Source organism: Dendrobates tinctorius, unplaced genomic scaffold (assembly GCF_039654945.1).
Source record: "Dendrobates tinctorius isolate UK_male_01 unplaced genomic scaffold, ASM3965494v1 ptg000060l, whole genome shotgun sequence".
Taxonomy (NCBI): domain Eukaryota; kingdom Metazoa; phylum Chordata; class Amphibia; order Anura; family Dendrobatidae; genus Dendrobates; species Dendrobates tinctorius.
In genome coordinates this window covers 63,525,914-63,551,114 of record NW_027361728.1, presented here as the reverse complement: position 1 = coordinate 63,551,114, position 25,201 = coordinate 63,525,914, and the positions used below count along the sequence as shown (strand labels likewise).

General features: G+C 42.0%; 1 protein-coding gene across 1 annotated transcript in view; it reads left to right on the top strand.

The window, feature by feature from the left end:
• The window catches only part of KCNAB1 (potassium voltage-gated channel subfamily A regulatory beta subunit 1), a 330,599-nt gene that overhangs the window by 206,476 nt on the left and 98,922 nt on the right, over positions 1-25,201 (top strand). The window contains exons 4-6 of the mRNA XM_073579010.1: positions 8,960-9,039; positions 19,435-19,479; positions 23,667-23,711. Of these exons, the coding sequence (XP_073435111.1) occupies positions 8,960-9,039; positions 19,435-19,479; positions 23,667-23,711 (170 nt within the window). The remainder of the gene's footprint in view (positions 1-8,959; positions 9,040-19,434; positions 19,480-23,666; positions 23,712-25,201) is intronic.

Genomic DNA, 25,201 nt, shown 5'->3' with positions numbered 1-25,201 from the left:
CGTCAACCTCTCGTAAGTGAGCCATAACTTCGGCCACTAATTTTGTAAAAACCCTGGGTGCTGCTGAGAGACCAAAGGGAAGGGCTCTATACTGAAAATGACGTACTGTGCCCTCTACTGAAACTGCCACCCTCAGGAACTGCTGGAAGTCTGTATGGATAGGTACGTGATAGTACGCGTCTTTCAAATCTATGACTGCTATAAAACAACCTTTAAACAATATTTTTATTGTTGTATTAATGGACTCCATTTTGAATTTATGATTAATCAAAAATTCGTTAAGGGAATGAAGGTTTATAATCGTTCTGAATGTGTTATCAGGTTTCTGGATTAGAAACAGGGGAGAGTAAAACCCTCTTCCTCTTTCAGCCTCTGGGACCTCTACCAGAACATTTTTCTGACATAGGCTCAAGACTTCCGCTTCTAAAGCCGCTTGTTCAAGATGAGAAGATCTTAAGGGGGTCAGTTTAAAGGTGTCCCGCGGGATCTGGGTAAATTCCAACCTAAGCCCGGTGGATATTACCTTGCGCGCCCAGTCACTATTCGTAATCTGCGACCATGCCGGGAAGAAGGATGACAGTCTACCCCCTACGGGAACCGCTAGTCATTGATTTGGTTTCTTTTGATCTCTTGACGAGCGTGTAAACATATAGCCCGTACCTCGTCTCCTTCTGTCTTCCCATCTGGGTCGATCTCTAACAGGTGAAGAGTTGCGCCTTCTCCCCTGGCCAAATCTCCTTCTACCAAATGGGCGACGGTAGGACGCTGATGAAAGGTTTGGGAACTTTTTCTTGTCGTCCCCCGCCTTTTCAAGCAGCTCGTCTAGGACAGTTCCAAATAAGTATTCGCCCTCACATGGAATCGCACAGAGCTTTGCTCTGGACTGGATGTCTCCCTGCCAGCACTTTAGCCACAGGGCTCTGCGAGCTGCGTTAGAGAGACCTGCTGCTCTGGCGGCCATTCTCATTGCATCCGCTGAGGCATCTGCTAGGAAAGCTGCTCCCTCTTGGATGGTCGGTAGGGCCCCAAGAATTGTTTGTCTTGATGTACCCTGCTTTAGTTGTGACTCCAACTGGTCCAACCAGACCATCATGGACCTGGCCGTGCACGTTGAAGCCACTGCTGGTCTTAAGGACCCGGCCGCCATCTCCCAGGTGTTTTTCAGGAAGGTATCAGCTTTCCTGTCTAAGGGATCTTTAAGGGATCCCATGTCCTCAAAGGGGAGCGAGGATTTTTTTGATGCCTTCGCAATGGCAGCGTCTAATTTGGGGGCTCTGTCCCAAGAACTTACTGCCGGATCGTCGAAGGGGTATCTCCTTTTGAGGGCTGGTGGTAGCGACCCTCTTTTGTCCGGTCTTTTCCACTCTCTGTGGATCAGATCCTGTATCTTTTGGTTTAACGGAAAGACTCTCCGCTTCCTCTGTTCCAGCCCACCGAACATGACATCCTGCATGAATAAATGGGGCTTAGGCTCCTCTACCTCCATTGTCCCTCTGACTGCTTTGACCAGCTTGTCTACCCGGTCAAGAGGCAGACAAAATCGCCCCGAGTCCTCTTCTCCTGAAGAGGACGAGGGAGATGAAGCCTGGGAGTCTCTGCTTTTTCTCCACTCTGCTGAGGAATCAAACTCCGCCGGGACCTCGCCCCTTAGACTTTGCGGCTGAGACAAGGACTTTAGGGTTTCCCTCATTTCTACCCTGACAATGTCTCTCAAACTCGCCGCTACTGCAGGCGACTCTTCTGCCACCGTCTGCTGAATACAGGGGGGGCACAATCTTTTGAGGCACGCGTCTGGTAATGGGCATGCACAGAGTGCGCATTCCCTATGTTTATTTTTATTTGTAGCTTTTTTTCCCTAGAAAAAGAAAAACACAGAAGGGGGGTCCCGTCACTGAGTGAACTTTCACGAAGATCACTTACCAGTGCCACAATCAAGTACCGGAGAACGAGGGGGATTTCTTTCAGCCGATGCTCCTGTCTGCCTGGAGGAGCTTTTACGAGTGGACTGGTCACTTCGTCCCGCATTACTGTCACGGGACCCTTTCTTTTTCTGTTTGACCTGCCGAAGGTCATCCAGGGGCGGCAGTGATGTCTGCCACTGCTGCCCTTGCTTCTGTCGCTGCTGCTCTCGATCGCTTTCCATCACCACTGCTGCTGCTGCTGCTGCTGCTGCTGCACACTGCTGCATGTAGTAATGTGGCCAAGGCAAGGCACCCTGCCCGGGTCCCGCCTAAATACCCCTCCTCCGGTCAGCAGTTTCCATGCCGCGCCCCTCCACCCCCTTAATGGATCTCCCTACCCCAGCTGGCGCCCCACCGCGCGCCATCGGTGTTTCCGATGGGCGCCGCCATCTTGGGATCGCCGCGCATGCACAGTAGCGCGCTGACCCGGAAGCGCTGACCCGCCGGAGCCGGGAATCCCGGGGGGGAAAATACTTACCGGCGGCGGCTTAATTCCGGAGACGGCCATCCTCCGGACGCCGCTCCCTGCTGTCCACGCCACCGCCGTGATACCCATCCTGGGCCACCGTGGCGTCTTCCAGAAAATCCGAACCAAGCCGAGGTAGGAGACCCCCTCGCTACCGGTGTCGGCTGGCCGGCCTGGGATCCCATTCTTCTGTAGGATCCCGTCCCCTCAGGAACAGGAAACCAACTGATGCGTGGGAGAGGTACCGCCCTTTTGTATCTGTAGGTTTCCTGTTCCTATGGGGCGGATCCCCTCTCTCGTGGTGCTGTCATGGGAGTCTGAATAAACACTGGTTTACATCAAGCAACCGGTACTGTACATACTTACGCTCTTTAATCTGGGCCCGAACATCGAGGTCCTCCCAGCGGCCCACAAGGAGCGAACAGATTTCCTCCCAGAGTCGTCGGGTAACGATAAGGTCAGCGTGGCGGCGGTCAGCCATATTCCAGAGCGGCTCCCTTTCTCTGATGAGATCGATGAGGTGGTCCACATCGAGTCCTCCATCCTCACCGTCAGAGTCGGGAGCACGCTGTGAAGGCTGTTAAAGAAAAAGACAAAAATAACATAATTAGCCTCCACAAAAGAAATGAAATAAAAAGTGCAAAAAAACAAAGCAAAAATATTTATACTTACACGCTGGTGACCGCCGCGTTGCTGTCGCCGACGACCCTGGGAGGCACTGCGAGGACCTCTTGGCCGAGCACCAGATTGGGAAGACTAGAGAAGAAAACAAAAAATGTTATGTCTTTGGATGTAGGCATTTGTTTGCTGTGTGTGGTCTGCAGAACATTGTTTTCTATGTGTTGTGTGTAGTGTGATGTTGTGTTTCTGCGTTTGATGCAAAAAACTTACCAATTGTGAGCCCACTCCAGGTGTCTGTCCACCCCTTCCTTCTTCTTCTGGGAGCTCCTCTTCATCTTGTGATTCCTGTTTTGAAATAAAAGGCAATGAATAGACATACTGTATATTACAGAGGTGATGGATTTTGGAAATAAAAACTTACCGTCAAACGCTGACGATGCAAGGGAGGGCTCCCAGAAGAAGATGTGCTGTCCTGTTGATGGCCAGACTCCATGGCTGTGGGTATTGCTGCTGCTGTTGCTGCTGCCAGTGATGCCATTTCTGCTGCTGCTGCTGCTGCATCTCTTGGGCGGCTGTTGAATAAAGAGAAACAAAGGGCCAATGAATATCTTGATATTCCATGGCCCTAGTTTGGAGGAATGGGGGATTTGATAATTACCGTCTCTCATCTGCTGCTGGACTCCCCTCCTCAGCATGTTCCATTTGCTGCTCCATTTGGGGTGGTGGTGGTGCTGATGGTGCTGCAGTGGTCTCCTGCCTTCTCCTGCTGCGCTTGGTTGCTTTCTTGGGTGGCATGTTGGGTGTGGCTGTGGGTCCCACTGTCTTGCTTTTATATATGTCTTGTGGGCAGAGCTACTGAGCATGCTCAGACCAAAAAAACTGGATCCGGCCACCGGATCCGGCTTTCGCCGGATCAGGCGCATTGCGGCGCTCATAGGCTTTCATTGTGTGAAAAAGCCGGACGCGCCGGATCCGGCGGGTCCGGCTTTTTCGCCGGAGACAAAAAACGTTACAGTAGCCGTTTTTTCCAGACGCCGGATCGCGACACATTGCCGGATCCGGCGAAAACCGGATGAAACACATGGCCATCCGGCGCGATCCGGCGCAAATGCAAGTCAATGGGGGGAAACCGGATCCGGCATTGCATTTCGCCGGATCCGGTTTCTGTCAAAAGCGCCGGATCACGCCTGACGGCGAAAACCTGATGTGTGAAAGAGGCCTTAGTGGCGAAGTATAATCACGAAAATAATCACTGTAAATCTAATAAATCATTCATTCTTCATTCATTTTGCATAGATGGTTAACAATGTTTTCCAGATGTTTCCAGATGAGGCCGTAAAAATCTATAAAACTTCTTATCGCTTGCTCCATTGCTTGCCATCAGTGAAGAGGAACCATCATTTGACAGACTAAAGCTTCCCAGCTACATCTGTTTTTCACATGACCAAGAATTCCATCCTCTGGAAGGAAACAATGACATTTTCAATTTAGTGATTACAAGCAGAAGACTGTAAAAACCATAAGAAATTATTCCACAAAGTACATTAGAAAACTGCATACATAGTCTTTATAAAAGGAGCAAGCTTTGTTTGTTGAAACTGGAAAACCCCTTGAAATCTCACAATCTCAGTAGTCTCGGTATAGAATTTGCTCAGTGACGATATTAGTCTGAGCAGCTAAAGAAGTCGTCTGTGATCACATTTTCACAACCTGTGTCTGCCGGAGGCAAACAAACCACAGGAGTCATCCAAACAAGATTCCAGATGTTGTTTGTGTCGGTGGAATCTATAGAGGGTTGCACTATAATGGTTTGTCTTGTCTGAGATCTGTTACAAGCAAAAATATGACAAGTGCTTTACCAACCCAGGGAAGCAATCATAATTCCTTAGCATCAATCAGTCATCCGCTCATAAATGTTTATTACTAGTGTCAATCTCCAGGTCATCAATCATTGCTCCTAAAATCCATATGCCGAATCACTAACACACAAGATATCTATATTTAGATGTATACAAACCGCGCCTGTTTCAGTTAATATCTTATAGCATTGAAAGCAGTGGTACAAGTTTACCAAGGACAGAGTAAAAGAAGCGCTATTGACTTATTGCTGTTTTGCTAACTTTGAAAAATTAAAGTTAAACATATTTAACTCTCAAATGATCTGTTAACCTTTTCATGACCTGGGGATTTTAAGTGTAAGCAAATCTTCATTATTAATTGAATTTGATAATTTTTACTACATCAGACAAATGCACAATGCAAGTTGAAGTGGCAATTGTCACGTTGTAATCACAAATGATCTGCCAAATGCAGGGAGTCTGTACAGTGTGTAGGGATTTATGCTCTCGGGTTGCCACTTTGAACACGAAGCTATAGGGCTTCAATCTTAAAAATGGAATAATGTTTAATTACAGTAGTTGCACAGTGCCGAAAACAAAGCCATAAACATAAATCCCTAGCCTTGTTCAGCTGTACAGGCACTGGGTACTCGGACAGGGTTGAGCTAGTCTCAGGTGGGTCACACAAAACAGCGATAGTCCATAGTAACCAGTGATACTTGCAGTTTGGTGCACATGGCCTGTGCAGTCTCTTCTCAAAGAGATTCTGGCTTCTTTGCCTCTTGTTTCCCCCAGCTGACTGGTCAGTGAACAAATCGCCTGGTTCTAGTCATAGCTATCCAGGTGCACTTAATCAGGACCTGAAGTGCTAGGATTTAGACTAAGAAATGTATGATAATGAGGTGAGGAATATAACCAAAATTTAACTATACAAAAAGTTCCTCAAAATAAAAGATAATTTTTATTTATCACAATTAAAACAAAATACCACACAAGTTCCTGGAATACCCAAATAATGTTGGCCTTAGTAAAATTGGTTATCCACTATTATACCAGGCAAATGACAAGACTAAATAGGTCAGGATACAAGGCAGAGGAGGACCTGATACTTTACCTAACAAATGCCCTACCTGACTGCACAGAAGGTACCTGGTTTAGCTGGAGTAAAAAACCCTGCTAGGTCCAGCAGGAAGTAAACCCAAAATCATATGACCCAAAAAAATATAACTCACTTATGAATAAAGTGCTGCGTATAGCTACTAATTCACTGTGACCGCGACGTGTTTCCCGAGCAGTAGTTGTTCGGTATGAACCCTGAACTTTACTATTCGGGTTTGCCCACCTCTATTTTACACGTCACGATAGAGTATGGTACTAAAAGGTCTATGGCTGCTATATTGTGAAATTGCCCAGAACTTGAATACTTGCAAACATTCCTTATTTTTTGGGAACACTTTCTGACCTCAAAAAAAAAGTTTATGTTAAATAGGAGCCGGTGCATACCTTAAAGAGTTTGTCTTGGGAGGAACCAAATGTAACAAACTACTCACATAAGTTTAAAAATATAAAGCAAGTAGTAGCTCACCAATCCCCTGCCTCTCATGGTTTTGTGTTGCCTGATCCCTGCCTGTCTTCCTGCTACAGATCAGTAGCACTTGCAACATCCAATGATTAGCTGCCGTGGTCACATGTTTCTGTGACTGCAAGTTATGGCTGTCGCAGGTGATGGTGGTCAGCACACAAGGCTCTTAAATTGCAAAAACATTTATATGCTGCCAAAATTGTTCTACTTTTGTCTTTTTGGTATTATAGAAAGCAATGGGAATAAAATACAGGTGCTTCTCACAAAATTAGAATATGATCAAAAAGTTAATTTCAGTTCTTCAGTACAAAAAGTGAAACTCATGTATTATATAGTCATTACAAACAGAGTGATCTATTTCAAGTGTTTATTTCTGTTAATGTTGATGATTATGGCTTACAGCCAATGAAAACCCAAAAGTCATTATCTCAGTAAATTAGAATACTTTATAACACCAGCCTGAAAAATGATTTTACAATCCGAAATGTTGGCCTACTGAAATGTATGTTCAGTAAATGCATGCAATACTTGGTTAGGGCTCCTTTTGCATCAATTACTGCATCAATGCGGCGTGGCATAGAGGCGATCAGCCTGTGGCACTGGTGAGGTGTTATGGAAGCCCAAGTTGCATTGATAGCAGCCTTCAGCTTGTCTGCATTGTTGGGTCTGGTGTCTCTCATCTTCCTCTTGACAATACTCCATAGATTCTTCTATGGGGTTAAGATCAGGCGAGTTTGCTGGCCAATCAAGCACAGTGATACTGTTGTTTTAAACCAGGTATTGGTACTTTTGCAGTGTGAACAGGTGCCAAGTCCTGCTGGAGAATGAAATTTCCATCTCCAAAAAGCTTGTCGGCAGAGGGAAGCATGAAGTGCTCTAAAATTTCCTGGTAGACGGCTTCGCTGACATTGGTCTTGATAAAACACAGTGGACCTGCACCAGCAGATGACATGGCTCCCCAAATCATCACTGATTGTGGAAACTTCACACTAGACCTCAAGCAACTTGGATTGTGTGCCTCTCCTTTCTGCCTTCAGACTCTGGGACCTCGATTTCCAAATGAAATGCAAAATTTACTTTAATCTGAAAACAACACCTTGGACCACTGAGCAACAATCCAGTTCTTTTTTCCTTGGCCAAGGTAAGATTCTCCTGGCATTTCTATTCGTCATGGCTTGACACAAGAAATGCGACACTTGTAGCCCATGTCCAGGATACGTCTGTTTATGGTGGCTCTTGAAGCAATGACTCCAGCAGCAGTCCACTCCTTGTGAATATCCCCCAAATTTTTGAATGGCCTTTTTTTAACAATCATTTCAAGGCTGCTGTTATCGCAGTTGCTCGTGCACCTTTTTCTGCCACACTTTTTCCTTCCACTCAACTTTCCAATAATATGATTGGATACAAAACTTTGAACAGTCAGATTCTTTAGCAATGACCTTTCTTTTGTGGCTTACCCTCCTTGTGGAGTGTGTCAATGACTGCCTTCTGGACATCTGTCAAGTCGGCAGTCTTCCCCATGATTGTGGAACCTACTGAAACAGACTAAGGCCTCTTTCACACTTCCGTTTTTTACAATCAGTCACAATCCGCCAGGTTTTGAAAAAAAACGGATCCTCAATTTTTTTTTGAGGATCCGTTTTTTTCCCCATTGACTTGCATTAATGGCGGATTGTGACGGATTGCTGTCCGTTGCATCCGTTTTTTTTGAGGATCCGCCAAAAGTTGCTGTCCGTCACTATCCTCAAAGATTTCAAAACGGAGCTTGTAACGTTTTCTTTCTGTGGCGGATCCTCCAGACACTGATTTAACCCGAAATTCTTTCTGGGTGCCGGACAAAAAAAAAAATATTTTCTCTCTCTCTCTCTCTCTTTCCCAGCCAGCGATTCCTTTAAATTTCGTCATTTTCAGGATCCGTCTGAAAACGGATCCTGTGCCATCCGTTCACATCAGTTGACAACGGATCCGCTTGTCCGCCTTTTTGGCGGATTATAACTGATGCAAAAAACTGAAGTGTGAAAGAGGCCTTAGGGACCTTTTTTAATGGTTAGGAAGCCTTTGCTGGTGTTTTTTGTTAATTCTAATTTACTGAGATAATGACTTTTGAGTTTTCTTTGGCTGTAAGCCATAATCATCAACAATAACGGAAATAAACACTTGAAATAGATCACTCTGTTTGTAATGCCTCTATATAATATGAGTTTCACTTTTTGCATTAAAGAAATGAAATAAATTAACTTTTTGATGATATTCTAATTTTGTGATAAGCACTTGTATTAACTATGAAAGAGCTTTTCCTGTACTCTTCTTGGGGATCACATGACTGGGATGCCAGTATTGGGTCATAGGTAGTGGACATAAATGGGTATGACAATACCAAAGATGCTACTTCATTGACTTCTAGTCATGCCTTATTAATTTTAACTATGATTTTCCATGTGTAAACAGCATGCAGTATATTTTTTCATGCTCTTTTTTTATACTTTGTTAGGTGGCTGAGCAGCTAATGACCATTGCATATGAGAATGGAGTAAACCTCTTCGACACAGCAGAGGTTTATGCCGCTGGGAAGTAAGTGTTCTTATCTGGATTCCATATATAATTGAATCATGATATAGGTTGTGTATTTTGAGCTTTTTCTCACAGTGTTATTTCATGATTCCTAAAAAAATAGACAATAAATCAGCAGCCAATCAGATCACTGCATTCATTTTTACTTGGCATAATGTTATGGCCAACACCACAGGTTTTTTCTAGATTTTATAAATCTTACCCAGAGTGAGGACTCTGATGCGTATGGCGTTCATATATCAAAATAGTCTAATCAGACTGCTGCTTCCATTTTCAAAAACTGTTTTGGAAAAATAAAAAATGGATTCTAATTGGTTAATATTAGAAATAAATGAATACATACACGAATAGATCTGTTTTCCATTGTCAGGAATTGTATGAACTGATTATTTGCATCTCAAGGCCCCTTTACATTTAGCGATGCACCAGCGATCTGACCAGCGATACGACCCGGTCAGGATCGCTGGTGCATCGCTAAATGATCGCTAGTGAGCTTCCACACAGAAAGATCTCACAGCGATGCAGCAGCGACGCAGAGCACGATACTCACCTTTCACACTCAGCGATCCTGACGTCCTCCCGCCCGCCTCCACGCGTCGCTCGTCTCACACAGCAGGAAGCCCAGCAGGAAGCTGATGACGAGAAATGGAGCCGCCCGATCTCGCGCGATCAGCGACAGACAGCGGGGGAGCCGGTCGGAGGCAAGTATCACACATAGCGATATCGCTAGCAATATCGCTATAACGTCACAAAATCAGTGACGTTTTAGCGATATTGCTAGCGATATCGCTACGTGTAAAACCCCCTTAAGATTCTGCTTTTGGAATTTGAAGATAAAAATTGTATCAATAGACAGATAATATGTTAACTGCACAAAATCTCCTTTTAGAGTACAAATGAACAGATTGAAAATGATTCCCTAACCACAATGGCTGGTTGTTCCAGAGAGAGAGTCCTCCAGGGGAGAAAATCTTCACATTAAAAAGAAAAAAGAATAATATTTCTGTAACAAATAATAGAAGATGAATTCACATCTATCGGCTTAAATGAGAAGTGTATCAAACTAATGGTTCAACCTTTCAAGTTCCTTTGCTGTGTTCAGTTTCCCTGACGCAGATGCCTTCAATTATCTAATTCCAAGAGCACACATTGGCAACAGTACACTTGTTTATTGCCATTTGTGATTTCCAAAGTACAGATTAATTCAGCAATTATATTAGAACAATAGTCTTATTACAAACTCCACATTTTTATCTTTTTTGCCTTGAAACAAATGATATCCCATGCTTGGAAAAAATACACATCCTATACCAGGAATTCTTGGCTTGTGTAGATAATTACAATAATTATTACAATAATTATGAAGAAAACATGGAGTAGGCCATAAACCACCAGTAAATGGTATATAAAGAAAGAAACATTACATGAAAAACATACTGAATAAAGAATAAATAACAAAAATCAGAAACTGTGGAGGAGAGCACCGGTCCTCCTGACTCACGGACCCATAGCGGCCGATGGTGGGCTGCCGCTATTAGCAATACATCACCGGCTGGGGGTCCCTGGGGTAGCGGGCTCCCTAGGCAGATGCCTAGTCTGCCTGCCCCTAACGCAGGCCCAGACCATAACACACCATATTTGTTTCAATTCCTGGTTCCCTTTTTTCTCATCTTCCCTGCACTCCTCTCCTCATTTGTTCCCCTCAATCCTTCCACTTAATTCTCCCTGACTAGCTTTTAAATTTTTTGTGTTTTTTTTTAATTTTGTGTTGTGTATGTTGTTTTTAAATACAACTGTATAGATGTTAAAGAGGTTGTCGACTACTTTTACTTTGATGGCCTATAATTAGGATAGGTCATCAATGTTTGATCAACCGGTGTCCCACATCCGCATCCCCGCCGATCAGCTGTTATCAATGTCGGCGGCCGCTGCTGGAACTTCTTACTTGTGGAGATGGCTGTCTACTTATAGTGGCTGCTGCAGGCTACTACACATCCGGAGCAGCTCAGTAAGAATATCTCCAGCCATTGATAATACTAATAACAGCTGACCGGCGGGGGTGCTGGGTGTAGGACTCTGGCCGATCAGACATTGATGACCTATCCAAAGTATAGGTGTCACGGAGTGACTGAAGCGGTCTGGCACGACCCCATGAAAGGTCGGTCAACGGACGGCACAACAGACCAGGGAACAACAGTGGGCCCTGTCAATAGGGAATGGGGGTAATGGACACCTCCTGCACTCACCTGAGGATGTGCCCTGATCTCACTATCGTCCATATACGGGTTCTTTCACCCTGTCACCGAGCAGGATGCCTAATCCCTCACTTGCCCTGCTCTTATCCCTAAGTAGGGAACTGGCAGGTGAGAGCACTAGTACAACACACAGGGGGAAGTGACAGACACCAAAGGGACAAGGTAACAAAAACACCACACTTAGCTTATATGCACCGCTACAAAGCTCCACACTGCAGATATCAACAGCAACAGGACTCTTAACACCAAACGTGGCAGGCACCAGAGAGCTGTTTCTGCTAGGCTGGTCTCCAGAAAGGACCTGTATCACCAACAGTCAGCTGATGCATCAGGTGACCTTTTAAAGAATGTGGGAGTGGTCACCAGCAACATCAGCTGACCCAGCAACACTGCAGTAACACCAGCTTGCCAGCGGGGAAAAACTGCATCTAACACCCACTGGCCTGAAAGAAAAAAAGTTTTAATGTGAGAATCCAGATCTGTCACAGATCCAAAAATGGATCTTGACAATAAGCCATCAATGTAAAAGTAGTGGACAACCTCTTTAAACATCATTGTTTTTGTTTGTGTTTGCTGTAACACATGTAGTATTAAAACTGACGTTGTATGCTGAGTTTTAAACTTGGATATATTGATAAAACATAACAAAATAGTTAAAAGAGAATAACAAGACATAAAAACAATAAAAGCTAAAAATGTTTTGTAAACCTTATAGGTATCATCAGGATTACATGATTTGATTTAAATATAGTAATCAAGTGCCAAGATGAACATAGACTTTAAAGGGGTTTTCCCATCTCATATCGTGAAATCAGACCACTAAGTTATACCATTACAAACTGATGAGTAGGGTGGGCCTGACTACTGGACCACATCCAATCGTGAGAATGAAGGGACTGTAACTCTGGTGAACAGTGCACTTCATGGCCATCAACAGTGCAGGGAACTGCAGCACTGCTAGCTGTAGTGAATGGAATACATCAATTGACATCTCCTGCTCTGCTGGTGGCTAAGAATTATGCTGTTCATTAAATCCTAGTGGAGTATCCTAAAAAAATACAATAATTAGGATTACAAAATCATATTTAATTTGCCCTGGACTACGTTTGTGAATTTTTTTTAACTATTGCTAGCCAAATTTATCCCAAAATATATACTAAATGGTGCACTATGAGAAAAAAAGTAGAAACAGACAAAGGCTAATCATTCACAGTCTCCCATGTCATAACTCCTCTGCTTCATCCCGTGGTCTAATTTAAGGTGGTTGCATGGCATGTTTAAATTAAAAGGCAAAATCTAGATGAATAGAAAGAAAGCTAGACAATACACTTGACTTAGTTTGGCCATGGGAAAGTTTAGTCTAAATATTGTATCTTCTATATAAAATGGATTAATTTCTCCACCTGTAGTATAGCAATACTGTAAAAGCTGAGTAACGTAATCAAGTGGCCGCTATGGGGTTGATGAGTCAGGCGGGCCAGGTACAGAACAGCACAGTCCTTCCTCATTTTGCATCTCAATTTCAACTCTATCAGCATCCTCGGGATACACTTGAAAACAATGGTGGGACACGATAATGTCTATGAACTATACAGCCTGTGCATTTGAGTCTCAGTGCAGTAAGCATGATAACATCAACAGATCATGCCTGTTGTTTGGAGCCTCAGTTGACAAGCTTACATAGAGGAAAACAGTGCATAGAGGAAAGTGAAAATTTTTCTTTTTTTCCAGTCAGTACTTCTAGGGATCTATGGGGCCTCATAATATGGGGGCATTATACTCTGTGATGGGGACTGTGGAGGACATCATACTTCATGGTTTCATCATACTTTAGTGGTGGCTTTGAGGTCCATTATACTGTTTTATGATTGTGGGGCCATCATAATATGTGGAAACTGTGGGGGCTTCATAATAAGTGTGGGGACTCTGTGTCGGCAGCTGCAGGGGACATCATACTGTGTGGGGGATCTGTGTGCGGGATCTGTGGGGCTATCATACTCTGTTGGAAGATGTGGGGAATATCACACTGTGTGGGTCAACATCTTGTGTGGGGTTTATAGGGGCCATCTTACTGTCTAGGGGTAATGTGAGCATCATATTATGTGAGGAATCATATTGTGAGGGGGAAAACTGTAGGGTCCATTCATACTGTATGGATGGTTTTGCTGGCCATCATATTGTGTGTTGGGTGTCACTATAGGTGCATAATCCTGTATTAGTCTCTGAAGTGGTATCATATTGTGGTGGCATCATGCTGTTTGGAGTCATTGTTGAGACTCACAATGAGTGTGGGGGCATGATACTGTGGGGTTAACTCTGGGAGCATCATAATGTGGTCTAGGAACTTTTGGGCTATAATACTATGCTGGAGGCACTGTGGGGACATCACTCTGTTTTGGCATAATTGAAACCACATCATACTGTGTTGCAAGCATAGTGGGGGCATCATATTTTGCTGGGGGCACTGTAAGGTCATCATACTATGCCTGAGGGGTTATCATACTGTGTATGGGGCTTTTTGGAGGGCATAATACTCTATGGGGGCTATGAAAGGAATATCATAGTGGGTGAGAACACTTAGTGACTTCAATAGAGATAAAACTAATATGTAAGTGGTGCAATACATGCACCTCTCCCTGCTTTTAAAATTTAGGAGGTATGTCCTTATGTGACTGCACCTATGCCTATTTTTCCAAATATTTTTGGGGGGAGTGAGTGTGGTAAAATTGACTTTTGCTATGGGAACCCATGATATTTTTTTCCTCCCTTGGGGAAGCAAATCTTTGGAAGATGATCATTAAGGCTCTTTTTACATTTGTGCTTTGTTTTGTTCTGTCAGATTTCCATAGTTTTTGAAAACCATCATGCTAAAAGTCAATGCCATCCTTCAGGATTCAGTTGATGTACGTAAAACCTGATCCAGCATATCGGCCATTGCTTTGTTATAAATTTAAATCAAGAAAATAGTGTGAATTGAACCCTACAGTGCAGTAAATAGACATACGCTATGGTTTTTCTTCTTGTTTAAGCTTTTCAATTTTATAACCAGCAATTTCTCACATGCTCAGCAGCAAAGGCTATCTCAGTGCTCTTTAAACTTTCCTCATATTTGCAGGCGAGTTCACTTCAATTATAGTTCAATAATGGGGAATAAAGTTAAAAATAAACCTTCCTGTTAAACATGGAAAAGATTAAGTAGAGACCCGGCTTATGGGAGATTAGCCGAGAGCCAGTGACAGAAAACAGGCAATAGTTGGAGGTGAAGAGAACCAGAATCGCAGTCTAATAGAAATATTGCTAGCGATGAACAGCAAATCTTTGCTTTTTCAGGTTAGAAACAGATTTTCATTACCATAACACATTACATAACATTCATTCTGCTGCAAGATATCTAAATAAATTAGTTAAGAAAGACATGGTATTTTATGGATTGGGAAAATGTATTATTCCGACAGAATAAAGTAATTGGAGTCCATTCACTAACAACATGGACACAAGTTTAGAATTAACGGTTACGTGGTAGTGATTTTCAATAAAAAGCCAAAGCTGCATTCACAATTCTGCTGCCCTTGGGTGCAAGATTTGCTGCAGTCGGGTCTGCAATGAGCTTGCCCTGATCAGTGACATTCTTGGAAGTGTCGACTATCCACCAAGCACTACATAATACTCTAATTATTCCTCTATATTCCTTTGGATTGTAAAAGTGCAGCTAGGGCTGTCACTGGATTTGAAAAGCTTGGCTAGGGTTAGATCATACTGTCACCACATTGGAAAATCATGGCTAGATCTAGGTTCACATCATCGCAAGTTCTATAATATTTATTGGAAAAAACACAGCAGACTGCGATACCTTTTCCATCTGAAGAAACAGTTAAAGGAGACTATAGCACAACATTTCTGTCTGTCATGAGACTGATTGGTTTCTTGCAGTTATGTTTTTCTGTTTCTTTAATGGAAAAATGAAACTCAAAGTGCCATTGTAAACGTAACCTAGGCTATTATAATGGGCAGCTTAATGGCTCAGTGGTTAGCACTGGTGCTTTGCAGCTCTGGTGTCCTGGGTTCAAATTCCTCCAAGAACAACATTGGCAAGGAGTTTGTATTTTCTCTCCATATTTGGTTGCATTTCCTCCGGGTTCTCCGGTTTGCTCCCTGTTGGAATATGTTTGGTGTCTGTGTATGGAAGATTTGGAAGAAAGCCAAAAGCCCTGCATGCAGATAAAGGAACCAAATATACAAGTGGTAAGGTGCAAACCATTTTGAAAAAGGATGGAATTGTGTTCCAGACTACCATTCCGTACTACCCAGAACAAAATGGCATTGCAGAGATAAAGAACCGTACTCTCTGTGAAAGTGGAAGAAGTATGTTGTTTGATGCGAATCTACCTACAGCGTTTTGGGGAGAAGCCATCATGACAGCTTGCTATCTTCAAAACAGAGTGCCAGGTAAGGCCACAAATAAAACTCCATATGAGCTATGGAACTGCAAGAAGCCTAGGCTGAAGCACCTCAGGATATTTGGAAGTAAAACATTTGTGTATGTTCCCAAAGAAAAATGTTCCAAGTGGGAATCACACGCAAAGCAAGGAGTCCTGGTGGGCTGTAGTGAAACTCAAAAGGCATACAGAATCCTGCACCCAGAGACCAACACAGTAACAATCAGCAGAAATGTAGTGATTGATGAAAACTCTGTATCGCTCAAATTCCATGAAGTTGCACCAGTTATTCAAACTAAGAAGAAAGAGCAAGAATCTTAATCACCAAACCCAGATGCCGAAAATGAAAACACTGAAGTGTGAATAAGCTCTGAAACCACCAAGGAAGACACAGAAGAACCAAGTCAATCTCCAGTCAGGAGATCAGAAAGGCCAAACAAAGCTATCCCAGCTAGACGCCATTCATATATGGCCAGAGCACTTCCTGAACCAGAGCCAAAGTCATGGCAAGAGATGCAAAAACTGCCTGTCCACGAGAAGCAGAAGTGGATAAATGCAGCTAATGAAAAGATGGAGTCCCTTCACCAACTCCAGACATGGGAGCTTACTGAGCTACCACAATGAAAAAGAATTTGCAAAGCTAGATGAAATTCTCAACCAGCACTAAGAAACTAAGGACCTTGGAAAAGTGACATATTATTTGGGAATCCAAATCCAGAGAGAGGAAGATGGGAGATTCTTCTCAACCAAAGTTCTAAAATTTCCACAATACTAAACCAGTTTGGAATGTCAGAAGCCAAAGGTGTGTCAACACCAATGGATCCATCCTACTTAAAGTTGGACGGAGAAGAAAATCTGCTACCCAGCAATGAGAGTTACAGACAAGCAGTTGGGAGCTTCCGTACATAGCAACCAAAATCTGACCTTTCTGTATCCATTAAATGATCAATATTTCTGCATTGATGGCAATTTATTTTCTTAACCTAAACCACATTTTGGAGGGTTTCAGCTTTCAAAAGAATAATTTATACAACCAATGGATGACTTTAACGTCAGGTTATAAGCTTTTATTTACATAACATGGATAAGCGACATAACTTCTGTCACGGAGTGTACAGGGTGGGCCATTTATATGGATACACCTAAATAAAATGGGAATGGTTGGTGATATCAACTTCCTGTTTGTGGCACATTAGTATATAGGAGGGGGAAAACTTTTCAAAATAGGTGGTGACCATGGCAGCCATTTTGAAGACGGTCATTTTGGATCCAACTTTATAAATGGCTCACCCAGGTGTATTCATATACATGGCCCACTCTGTATAAACAGTAAGGAAAATAAGTATTTGATACACTGCCGATTTTGTTTTCCCACCTACAAAGAATGGAGATGTTGGAAATTTTTGTCATAGGTACACTTCAACTGTAAGAGACAGAATCTAATAATGAAAAAGCAGAAAATCACATTGTATGATTTTTAAATAATTAAATTGCATTTTATTGCATGAAATAAGTATTCGATCATCTACCAACCAGCAAGAATTCTGACTCTTACAGACCTGTTTTTCTTTAAGAAGCCCTCCTACTCTGCACTCATTACCTGTATTAATTGCACCTGTTTGAACTCATTACCTGTATAAAAGACACCTGTCCACACACTCAATCAATCACACTCCAACTTCTCCACCATGGCAAAGACCAAAGAGCTGTCTAGGGACACCATGGATAAAATTTTAGACCTGCACAGGGCTGGGATGGGATACAGGACAGTAGGCAAGCAACTTGATGAGAAAGTAACAACTGTTGCCCAATTATTAGAAAATGGAAGAAACACAAGATGAATGTTATTTTTCCTTGGTCTGGGGCTTCATGCAAAATCTTGCTTTGTAGGTAAGGATGATTCTGAGAAATGTCACGAATCAGTCCAGAACTACACAGGAAGACCTGGTCAGTGACCTAAAGAGAGCTGGGATCACAGTCTCAAACATTACTGTTGGTAACATACTACTTTGTCATGGATTAAAATCATGCAGGACACGCAAGGTCCCCCTGCTCATGCCAGCACATGTCCAGACCCTTTTTAAGATTGCCAATGACCATTTGGATCATTCAGAGGAGGCATGTGTGAAGGTCATTTGGCCAGATGAGACCAAAATAGAACTTTTTTGTTTCAACTCATCTCGCAGGAAGAAGGATGAGTACGACCCCAAGAACACAGCCCCAACTGTGAAGTATGGTGGGGAAACAACATACTTTGGGGGAGCTTTCCTGCAAAGGTGAAAAGGAAGACTGCACTGTATTGAAGTGAGGATGGATGGGGTCGTGTATTGTGATATTTTGGCAAACAACCTTCTTCCATCAGAGAGTAAGTATATCCCTATTTTTTTATTTTAATTCTAATTTTTACAGGGATATGGTACCCAGGGCCTGGAGGAGTCTCCTCTCCTCCAGACCCTGGGTACCATCCGCACATGAAGCGCTCACTTTATGCATGGTGGGCATAGCCACAGCATGGGCACAGCAACGGCGGAATTCCATAGGATTGCATGGGAATGTGTTTTATTAGCGGTTTTTTAAGCGTTTCTGCTGCAGCAAAAACGCATAAAAAACGCAACGTGGACACACAGCCTAAGATTTCAGCTCTCATAGTTGAAGTGTAACTAGAAAAATTTTTTTACAGACCTCTCCATTCTTTGTAGGTGGGAAAACTTGCAGCTATCAAATAGTTATTTTCCCCACTGCATACTCGTATTCCATGTGAAATAACAATTGTGGAGCATTTTCTTAGAATTCTGTGTTGTGCTTTTCCTCTGTAATTCCACCTGAAAATGTAAAATTTGATAATGATGTGTAGCCAATTGTATTGTCAATGCAGTATATCCCTACAGCTAGCATTGTCATTTCACTCTAATTAATCCCTCATTCATCTATTTCCATGTGAATATTGAAGAGGAAACTTGCAATGTAGAAAATGCAGAGTTATTGGAAAAAGTGCTGCCGCGCTGTTATTCACAAGGGTTGTAACTCATGAGTATTGTCAGCCCCTGTCGAAAGAGTATACATTTCTATCTTATTGATCTGTATGGAAGTTTGTGTAAGAAGCAACCAGAAGAATTATCAATGCAGCTCCGGTCTACAGTAGTATACGAGCTGTAACTCATCCGAAAATGCAACATGTAGATTTTCTATAAGTGTGTGAACATGCGGCCAACATGGAGGCCTTGGTATAAAGACATTTACATTTTCCAGTTATGGTAAAAAGGAGTAGTTTATGTATGCAGATTAATAAATACACCAAGTACGGGAGTAAACTTTCCTTTAAGTAGGGTCCTCACTGAGTGTTTTGTCTGTGAAAAATAATGTCAGTATTATATGATATGGCATTGACATTTTTGGCTAGAAGATCCATTTTCTGTCAAGCGTGGATGATCACTGGATGCTCACTAGTATCATACATGTATAGAGCTGTATACTCAGTAGAGTAAACATGTCATGAGGAATGAGTATATCTGCATTTCTGCTTCCAGGAAAGCATACTATACATGTCAGTCCATTGCCGTTTGTATATTAGTCATACGCTTCTTCAGGTCAGGTATGGATAAAACTCTGTGAATAGTGCATCAAAAAAAGTTTTCTTTGCCTTGAAGCATTCCACTATATGCTGACATTGCAGAAACCTTCTCCATTCTTTTTATCTATCCTAGGGCAGAAGTGATCTTGGGAAATATCATCAGGAAGAAGAACTGGAGGTGAGTTTACCTTAAATTTCCCTCTCTCCCTAATGTATAGATGATGGGTACTTTGAACACAGTTACTGGATGGTTTGCCTGTAGAGATTTGCGCTCCATAAAAATTTCATGAAGTTTTGCAAGGTTTAAATTATTAGCTACCATATTACTTCATGAAGAACACATGTCCAGAAATGGATGAGAGCTGCAGGTCTTGGAAAATATATTTTAAAAGAATATAGCATCATTAGATTTTGATCTAACATGTTAAACAGATGGGTTTAATATTTTAATTAATGATGTTTAATGCTATCGAGTTCTGTCTCTGGTGCAGCAATGCTGCAAAAAAGAAAATTATGATGCTCTTATCTTTAAAGGAAATAAACAAAGTGTTCATCCATTAAATACTTAGTAATGTAGCAACAGGAAAAAAAAATACTTATCATTAGTCTGCTGACATCCACGCTGCATAAGCAATAATAGCATATACAGTTTTGAGAATGACACAAATTTTGTTTTTCACAAAGTTTTCTGCTTCAGTTTTTATAATAGCACTTTGCAATTTTTTGGCAATTCAGCTTACCTCTCTTTATAACAATCAAGAGATAATGCAAAGTCATTCATTCTATAAAAAATAAGCTTAATCACAAGAAAACATTGACAGAGTGGTTCAGTTGCTGCGAAGAAGACTTAAGGGTGACCCAAGAAAGTCCAGCAAGTGCCAAAACTGTCTCCTAAGGAACATTCAGCTACAGGAACAGTTTTAGTCTAGTGCGGAACTTTCTCAGGAATGTCAGAGTTTTGCTTCCCTCACCCCGGTCAGCTATTCTTTCTTGTGAAACCCATCGGGCTTTGCTCCTGTGTGTTTATTTCCTAAGCGTATATAAGGTGTCCCAAGACACACACCTGTGTCTTTGTATTAAAACGTCTAGTATGATTTTTAGTTTGTCTGTGCACAGTTCCCATCCACAATCTCCAAGATGTCTGTGGTTTCTAGTCCCTGAGTTACAAGACTGTGACTTCTGGTAACCCAACTACCCGTCAGTTGTGGCCAGGACTTCACCTGTTTGTCTGCGGCTTCCAGTAAAACTGCAGTCTGCTTGCAGTCTTCATTAACTCTGCAATCTGTCTGAGATCTTCAATAACTCTACCTGTGGTTTCTAGTAAGTCAGCAATCTTCAGCGGTATTCAGTAACTTTACAGTCTGTCTTCGGTCTTCAGTAACTCTACTCTCTGCCTGTACTTTCTATTAACTCTGCATTCTTTTAATGGTCTCCTGTCTGCTATCCTTGTCCTGCGTGACACACCTGCTTGCTGTACCAATGCCCATGATGCATGTGCCCACCCAGACCTTGGGCTTAGAGGATCCACCTCACCCAGTTAGAGTGCATTATGTAACAGTCAGCACCCAGGCATCAGTGTAACCACATGCACAGTGAAGAGAAGGCTTTTGAAGGCTAACCAATTTTCAAGAAGGGCAGCAAAGAAGCCACTTCTCTCCAAAAAAAAATCTTACATACTGCAGGACGTACATGGATTGGGCTTTAGAAGACTTGGGTAAAGTTATTTTCTCCGATGAAGCCCCCTGCAGACTGCTTGGAACATCTAAAATAATGATTGTCCGAAGAAGAAAATGTGTCAGGAGAACAGCAAAGTATCATAGGACTATTCATGTGTGGGGGTTCATTTCCAGAGAGTGGTCTCAATCACAATTTTGCCTTAGAACACTGTTGTAAATAAAGAATGGGATCTAAGCATCCTCTAAGAGCAATTTCTCCCAATGATACAGGAGCAATTCAGTGATGAACAATGCTTTCTCCAGCATAATAGAGACTGTGTCACAAAGTCAAAGTGATAACTAAGTATCTTGTGATCAATCCTAAAAAGTGAGTGGATAAACAAAAACATAAAAATTGTGATAAACTTCAAGCATTGACTAGGCAAAAATGTGTTGCCACGAGTCAGGATTTGGTCCAGAATCTGATATCCGGCATGTCGGGGCAAATTGCAGAAATCTGGAAAAAATAAGCGACAAGACTAAACTTTGAGTCTTTGTACAAACTTTGTGTTTCTCAATAACAGTTTAAAAACCTTTATAATTATACAGGGTGGGCCATTTATATGGATACATCTAAATAAAATGGGAATGGCTGGAGATATAAACTTCCTGTTTGTGGCACATTAGTATATGGAAGGGGGAAACTTTTAAAGATAGGTGGTAACCATGGTGGCTATTTTGAAGTTGGCCATTTTGAATCCAACTTTATTTTTTTCAATGGGAAGAGAGTCATATGACACATCAAACTTATTGAGAATTTCACAAGAAAAACAATCGTGTGCATGGTTTTAACATAACTATTTTTATGAGTTATTTACAAGTTTATGACCACTTATAAAATGTGTTCAAAGTACTGCCCATTGTGTTGGATTGTCAATGCAACCCTCTTCTCCCACTCTTGACACACTGATAGCAACAGCAGAAGAAATGCTAGTGCAGGCTTCCAGTATCCGTTATTTCAGATGCTGCACATCTCATATCTTCACAGCATAGACAATTGCCTTCAGATGACCCCAAAGATAAGTCTAAGGGGGTCTGATCGGGATACCTTGGTGGCCATTCAACTGGCCCACGAAGACCAATCAACTTTCCAGGAAACTGTTCATGTAGGAATGCTCCGACCTGACACCCATAATTGATGGTATGGTGTGGTATATGAGGTACAAAGATAGTGAGGCCATTCTTCATCAATGGAAACCTCAGTGCCACTGGATATCTGAAATTGCTACATGATGGTGTGTTTCCCTCTTTATGCACTGAAGATGGCACATTCCTTGAGTTTTTCCAGCAAGATTGTGCACCATCACATTATGGGTGTCAGGTCCAAGCATTCCTACAAGGAAGAGTGGGCCATTTATAAGAATACACCTAAATAAAATGGGAATGGTTGGTGATATCAACTTCCTGTTTGTGGCACATTAGTATATAGGAGGGGGAAACTTTTCAAGATTGGTGGTGACCATGGCGGCCATTTTGAAGTCAGACATTTTGGATCCAAGTTTATTCCAATGTAAAGAGGGTCATGTGACACATCAAATTTATTGCGAATTTCACAAGAAAAAGAATAGTGTGCTTGGTTTTAAAGTAACTTTATTCTTTTATGAGCTGTTCACAAAGTTTATGACCACGTATAAAATGTGTTCAAAGTGCTGCCCATTGTGTTGGATTGTCAATGCAACCTTCTTCTCCCACTCTTGACACACTGATAGCCACACCGCAGAAGAAATTCTAGTCTAAGGGGGTCAGACTATACTTTAGTAATCACAGAAACCTCTGGTTAAATTATCTAAAAGCACTGACGCAGCAAATTTATTGAAAACCAGAATTTGTGTTGCAAAACTTTTGGCCATGACTGTTTGTAAAGTTTGCCGGAAATATTATTTCTTTCTGACAATACAATCATTAATAACTAATAATCTGTGTGGGGTAGATCCTTATCTGTATCTTGGATCAATGCATACAAAAACTGATTCACAGACCCTGTATAGCGGCACACAGAGTCCTGTACCGTGGTGTTGTATAGAGTCTCTAGATCAGGGGTCCCTAATCTGTGGCTCCAGGACCACATGTGGCTTGTAGGCCCATGATGCATGGCCTGCAGCTGTCTGCCAGCTTGAAGCATTAGCACCAGGTCCAGCAAACAGTTATGGTGATTTCTAGCAATAGCCCTGCACAGAACAGCAGAACTGGCTGAGCATATAATGCTAGGTGGGTGTATGAGCAGGCGAATACAAATTTGGTAAGCTGGACATAGGATGATACTGCCAGTTATAGGAGGATCTTGAAGCTGGATGCATTAGTGTGGTGAGTGTGCTTAAAGCAAGAATACTGAATGGGGTAAAGTGGTAACCCCAGGATGTAAGTATCCTGGTTTTCTTCTTATTAGGGAAGTGGGCTTTTAGGGAACACTTTATTTCCTTCGTACTTCATGATAATACTACCGGGGTTCTCTTGTTTGTGCTGCAGCTTTGCTACTAATGGTGTCACAGAGAGACTTCTCTTAGGGTTCTCATGTGCAATTATCTAAAGGAACTAATGTTTAATAATTTCCAGGAAAATACTGTAAAAAGTGGAAATAATTTTCACCACTTAATTTTTTTTCATAACTGTAATAAAACGTTTCTCTTTTGTTTATTTTTTTTATCTACAGGAGATCAAGTCTGGTCATTACAACTAAATTATATTGGGGAGGAAAGTAAGTTCAGTCTAATTCCTTATGGTAACACAATAATAATATACGTGCATAATATTACAGGATGTATATTGCGATAAATTCAAGATTTCAATTCCTTGTTTTCTTTTCCTGTGTGCTATCTAGTTTACAAACAAGGTATATAATTTACAAAATAGCTCTCCTTCAGAAAGAAGAATACTGTGTTACCAATTCCATATACCGGTGGCCACCCTGTGAAGACGCCTTACGACCTGCAATTCTGCCATTTAACTGTTTGCCAGGACTCAGCAACATATTCCACATAACTAATACAAACGCTAATCCTTACTGTGAAACAGCGTGGTCTACATGTAAAGGAGTGGAAGAGCTGTTGGCTCCCCTCCTGAAGATAATATACAGTAAGGTCCATATACATTTGGACAGAGACAACATTTTTCTAATTTTGGTTCTAGACATTTCCACAATGAATTTTAAACAAAACAATTCAGATGCAGTTGAAGTTCAGACTTTCAGCTTTCATTTGAGGGTATCCACATTAAAATTGGATGAAGGGTTTAGGAGTTTCAACTCCTTAACATGTGCCACCCTGTTTTTAAAGGGACCAAAAGTAATTGGACAGATTAAATAATTGTAAATAAAATGTTCTTTTCTAGTACTTGGTTGAAAACCCTTTGTTGGCAATGACTGCCTGAAGTCTTGATCTCATGGACATCACCAGACGCTGTTTCCTCCTTTTTGATGCTCTGCCAGACCTTCACTGTGGTGGTTTTCAGTTGCTGTTTGTTTGTGGGCCTTTCTGTCTGAAGTTAGTCTTTAACAAGTGAAATGCATGCTCAATTGGGTTGAGATCAGGTGACTGACTTGGCCATTCAAGAATATTCCACTTCTTTGCTTTAATAAACTCCTGGGTTGCTTTGGCTTTATGTTTTGGGTCATTGTCCATCTGTAGTATGAAACGACAACCAATCAGTTTGGCTGCATTTGGCTGGATCTGAGCACACAGTATGACTCTGAATACCTCAGAATTCATTTGGCTGCTTCTGTCCTGTGTCACATCATCAATAAACACTAGTGACCCAGTGCCACTGGCAACCATGCATGCCCAAACCATCACACTGCCTCTGCCGTGTTTTACAGATGATGTGGTATGCTTTGGATCATGAGCTGTATCATGCCTTTGCCATACTTTTCTCTTTCCATCATTCTGGTAGAGGTTGATCTTGGTTTCATCTGTCCAAAGAATGTTCTTCAAGAACTGTGCTGGCTTTTTTAGATGTTTTTTAGCAAAGTCCAGTCTAGCCTTTTTATTCTTGATGTTTATAAGTGGCTTGCACCGTGCAGTGAACCCTCTGTATTTACTTTCATGCAGTCTTCTCTTTATGGTAGATTTGGATATTTATACACCTACCTCCTGAAGAGTGTTGTTCACTTGGTTGGCTGTTGTGAAGGGGTTTCTCTTCACCATGGAGATTATTCTGCGATCATCCACCACTGTTGTCTTCCATGGGCGC